This window comes from Anoplopoma fimbria, chromosome 8 (assembly GCF_027596085.1).
Source record: "Anoplopoma fimbria isolate UVic2021 breed Golden Eagle Sablefish chromosome 8, Afim_UVic_2022, whole genome shotgun sequence".
Classification (NCBI taxonomy): Eukaryota; Metazoa; Chordata; class Actinopteri; order Perciformes; family Anoplopomatidae; genus Anoplopoma; species Anoplopoma fimbria.
This window is the reverse complement of record NC_072456.1, coordinates 11,837,823-11,842,722: the sequence shown is the minus strand read 5'-3', so window position 1 is coordinate 11,842,722 and position 4,900 is coordinate 11,837,823. Positions and strand designations below refer to the sequence as shown.

Sequence of the window (4,900 nt, the reverse complement as noted above, 5' to 3'; positions counted from 1 at the left end):
TTTTAACATATTTTCCATTGTAAAGCAAGCTTAAAAGAAATATCCCTGTGTTGTAACACTAACTTTGGCTTTGTCTGTAGATCCAACCTTTCCCAAACTTAATATTAGAAGAAACAGTACTACAGTATCACAGTGCACCGCTGGGTTTGTTCTTATCTGTGAAATGCTGTCAAGAAGTTAATTTATTATTGCATGTCTGATCTGCTCAGGTCATGTGCCTGTACGTGTGTTAAAGTCACATATCTGCTTCATGTAACATAGAAAAACCTAGAGACCTTTGGTCTCTTCTTAACCAGTTGTTTAGGCACCACTATTTCCAGTAGCCTTCTCACTAAGTCCAGTCTGCCTGTCTTGATCAGAGCTCTGGATAACTCTGTGACGTCTGCTGTGCGAGTCCTGTAAAGACACCTCAGCTCGGACTTCACAATGTCCTCAGGGTACCTCTTCTCTGCCTTTTGCACCCACAGCTCCAGTTGGGTGATTGCGAGGCTTGGGTCAGGGCCTCCCTGCATGAACAAAGTCAAAAGGGCCTGTAGGAGGCAGCGCAGGGCGGTGGTGTCTTTGCTCCCTGGTCTCTCTAACTCCACTGCCTGTTTGAAGCAGTCTGCAGCGTTCTGCTCCTCCCCCTTCAGCAAGAGGCAGCGTCCTCTAAGCACGTGGAGGTCTGGCAGGCTGTCACTCAGCTCAAACTGTAGGGCACGGGACAGACTCACCAAAGCACTGTTCACTGCCCCCTCATCCACCAAGAGACTCTCCTGGACTGCATCTACGCCCATATAGTAGTACACCTAAAGGGAAAAACTGAATTTGAATTTCCTGTTGCTTTAAAACATCCATTTCCATTGGTCATTAGTAGTTTGTGTCTTTACCTGTGCCATCTCCAGGTGAGTGCGCAGACATTGACGTACAGTCAGGACCTTGTCCAAGTCTTTTCTGGCCTCCGTTAGTTTCTGTCGATCTGGAATTCCACCATGCCCATGTTTTACCATCTCCAAGTCCCTAACGTAGAGCATCATATTGATCTAAAAAGAAAAACATATATAAATACTTTGCAATTTTTTTATTTTCATCTTATTTTATTGAATGTATGGGAATCACCACTTTATGTTGGTGTTCGGTACGAATATGTGAATTTTGTGCAATTTTTTGCAAGTTTAAATTAATGCTTATTATGAAGCATTAAATGGGGTTTCACATAGTAATTGACTGAGTTTTGCCACCTTGGTTTTTGCATTGACTTGATTGGCTTCAGTACCTTGGCACGGGTGCAGTAGGCCTGCCAGTTGAGCTCTGGGTCTGGGAGCACGTTTAGGGCCATGTTGCAGATCCCTGTTGCCATCTCATGTTTACCCAACAGAAAGAATACCTTTGCCAGAAGGTTCAGGGTGAATGCATCATCACTGGCCAAGTTTATGGCCTGAGGAAACAGACAGTTATATTGTAGGTTATGGTGAAAATATAGAAATATAAACAGATAAAGGTGCCCAGTTATGGCTGCATGCTCAAGGACCTCTTGTTGTTGTAGTGACTCACACTTTCTCAAAATACCTTTTATTGACTCATTTATATTGCCATTGATTGATCTCCTCACTATTGTTAACCACAGCTGAGTGCATCGCCGAACCCCCGCCGCTTCTCTGGGCGCAGAGACATAGTGTGGAAACAGTTTGCTCAATTTTATTGTTTTTGACTGTGTATTTGGCTAACAGCTAACATAACTACCAGTACACACACTGCTGAGAAATGTTACATTGCTGCCACTCATGTTTTCCGCAAGATTGTATGAACTGTTTGCATTCATCACCACTTATATTTGAATTAGAATGAAGTGTGTTTTAAGACTTACAGCCCATGTTAATTGATGAATTGCCAACTGATTGTGCTCCCAATTCTTGATGATTCATTTCAGGTGTGTGTGTCATGTGACTGCCTATATAAGCTGATGCACCTGCACAAAATAAATCGAGTGTGTGTTTTCTCAGAACTTGAATGCAGTTGTGTTATTTGTCCTCCCAAGTTGATAGAACGTTTCGTAGGTATATCTAGCAGTCAAGCTCTGTTTAACAGGTTATGGGCCCAGGAGCGTTTGACGTTTGTGCACAGAGATATCCGGCGTGAGTAGGCACCGAGAGACATTTGTTTGTGAGCGAGTTTGAATACGTGTCTCACGGATTGGAGTGCCAGGACCATGAGCGAACGTACAAGTTCACGTTGGTCTCGTCTTGTGTTTGACGGAGACGAAAAGAACTATGAACTGTGGGAGACTAAGTTTTTGGGCCATATGCGGTTGCAGAAATTGAAGGACACAATTTTGAATCAACCAGCCGATGGCGCGGAAGAAAACGCACTGGCCGAGGATGCGGCGAAGAACGCAGAAGCGTACGCGGAATTGATCCAATTCCTTGATGACAAAAGTTTGTCTCTGGTCATGCGAGAGGCAGCGGATGACGGACGTGCAGCTCTCAGGATTTTACGCGACTATTATGCAGGCAAGGGTAAGCCCCGCATTGTATGCCTGTATACAGAACTGACTTCCTTGCAAAAGATGAGTTTTGAGAGTGTGACTGATTATGTCATACGCGCCGAGACTTCAATCACAGCACTGCGTAATGCTGGAGAGGTTTTAAGCGATGGATTATTGGTTGCAATGATTTTGAAGGGGCTGCCAGAATCATTTAAGCCTTTTTCCATTTTTATCACTCAAAGTGATGAGACTCTCTCTTTTGCCGAGTTCAAGACTAAGTTGCGCAGTTATGAGAGCACTGAAAGTATGCACACAGCTGCGGCTGACGACAATGTCATGGGGGCCCGTGCGCATCCAAGTAGGGCTGCCCCATCAGGTGCAAGTGCGCGCAGAACTGAGAGCGGGGACATTGTGTGTTTCCGTTGTGGCCAGAGAGGTCACAAGGTAAGAGACTGTCAGCGTGGTCAACAGTGGTACAGCCAGGGCGAGAATACCGCACGGCGAGGAGGATGGCGACAGCGGCAGCAGGACAACGCTCGCGGAGTGTACGAGGAGACGGATGACAGCACCTTCGCGTTCAAGCTTGTGACCAGCGAGCCAGGAAGCTGTGTCACCAGAAAGGGCCTGATGGTGGACACCGGTGCGACATCGCATATCATCACTGACTTGGCAAAGTTCAAGAGCTTCGATGACCGATTCCAGTCCGAGACTCACTGCGTGGAGCTGGCCGATGGCACAAGCTGCATGGGGGTCGCGGAGCGCAGAGGAGACGCCGAGGTGTGTCTGGTCGACAGCAGGGGCGCTGCCGCAGTGCCACACTGAAACAGGCGCTGTACATCCCCTCGTATCCCCAAGACATCTTCTCCGTGAGAGCTGCAACTTCGAATGGGGCAACGGTGATCTTCAAGAAAGGAGAAGATGTATTGCAGTACAGAGACGGTACGAGCTTCCTCATTCATGAGCATAACAGACTGTTTTATTTGCCTACTGTGCCAGTAAACAATGACTCTGATGATAAATGTATGAGCTGTTATGATATTCAGACGTGGCACGAGATTTTCGGGCACTGTAATTTTGATGATGTCATGAAGTTAGAGAATGTTGTGAATGGAATGTCAATCAGGGGTAAAGCGTCCAAATCCATGACATGTGAAGTGTGTACTCAGGGCAAGTTCACTCAGAGCAGGAACAGGAAGCCTGATGTGAGGGCCAAATCAGCCTTAGAGCTGGTTCACACTGACTTGGCAGGCCCCATTGACCCAGAGTCCAAGGAAGGGTATAGGTATGTAGTTTCCTTTACTGATGACTATTCAGGTGCAGTGTTTGTGTACTGTCTAAAGCACAAGAGTGACACTGTAGAAGCCACAGAGTGGTTTCTAGCCGACACAGCCCCATATGGGAAAGTGAAGTGTATCAGGTCTGACAATGGTACTGAGTTCACAGGGCAGGGTTACCAAGCCCTACTGCGTAGAAATAGAATCAGACATGAAACATCAGCACCATACTCACCACACCAGAATGGCACCGCAGAGCGTAACTGGAGAACCCTTTTTGACATGGCTAGATGTATGCTCTTGGAGAGCCAGTTAGCCAAGGAGCTATGGCCGTATGCGGTCCAGACAGCAGCAGTGGTGAGGAATAGATGTTTTAACAACCGCACCAGAGAGACACCTTACTTTATGCTGACAGGAAGGAGACCTAATGTCTCCAGGATGCAGAAGTTTGGTACTGTGTGTTACGCCTATAGGCAGGACAGGAAGAAGCTAGAGTCAAGGTCTGACAAAGGCATCTTTGTTGGTTATGATAAGAACAGTCCAGCCTATATGGTCTACTACCCTGACAGCGGGAAGGTGATGAAGCACAGACTGGTGAGGTTCATGTCCTGTGTTGAGGGACCGCAGACTGATGGCATGTCAGACGATGACAGTGGTGTGCAGTCTAGCACAACCAGACCTGACCCCGACAAACCCGAGCAGAACGACATCCCAGAGGCTAGGCCAGGTCCAAGCCAGATAGGCCTACAGACAGGTGAGGTCAAGCCAGAATCCCAGTCTCCACGGAGATACCCTGCTAGAGAGAGGAGGAGGCCAGACTTCTATGGGATAGATAGTGATCAGGTTCAGATCAACATTGATTATTGCTACAGGATGGTTTGTAATGTACCTCAGACGTTCAGAGATGCTGTGACTTTATCCAACTCAAGAGAGTGGGTAGATGCAATGGATGAGGAGATGAAGGCACTGAGGGATAACAAAACATTTACTCTGACCACCTTACCTGTGGGCAAGAAAGCAGTGGGGGTAGATGGGTGTATACTGTCAAAACCAATGTTGATGGATCTGACAAGTACAAGGCCCGCTATGTAGCCAAGGGATACAGTCAACAGATGGGTGTAGACTATGGAGAAACGTTTTCTCCTACTGCTGACCTAACTAG

The 4,900-nt window shown here is 47.0% G+C and overlaps 1 protein-coding gene across 1 annotated transcript in view; it reads right to left on the bottom strand.

Moving 5' to 3' along the window:
* Window positions 1-248: 248 nt before the first annotated feature.
* The window catches only part of ttc22 (tetratricopeptide repeat domain 22), a 10,490-nt gene continuing 5,838 nt past the window's right edge, over window positions 249-4,900 (bottom strand). Inside the window, exons 6-8 of the mRNA XM_054602947.1 lie at window positions 1,256-1,417; window positions 870-1,022; window positions 249-788 (exon numbers count right to left, since the gene is read on the bottom strand). Of these exons, the coding sequence (XP_054458922.1) occupies window positions 249-788; window positions 870-1,022; window positions 1,256-1,417 (855 nt within the window). The remainder of the gene's footprint in view (window positions 789-869; window positions 1,023-1,255; window positions 1,418-4,900) is intronic.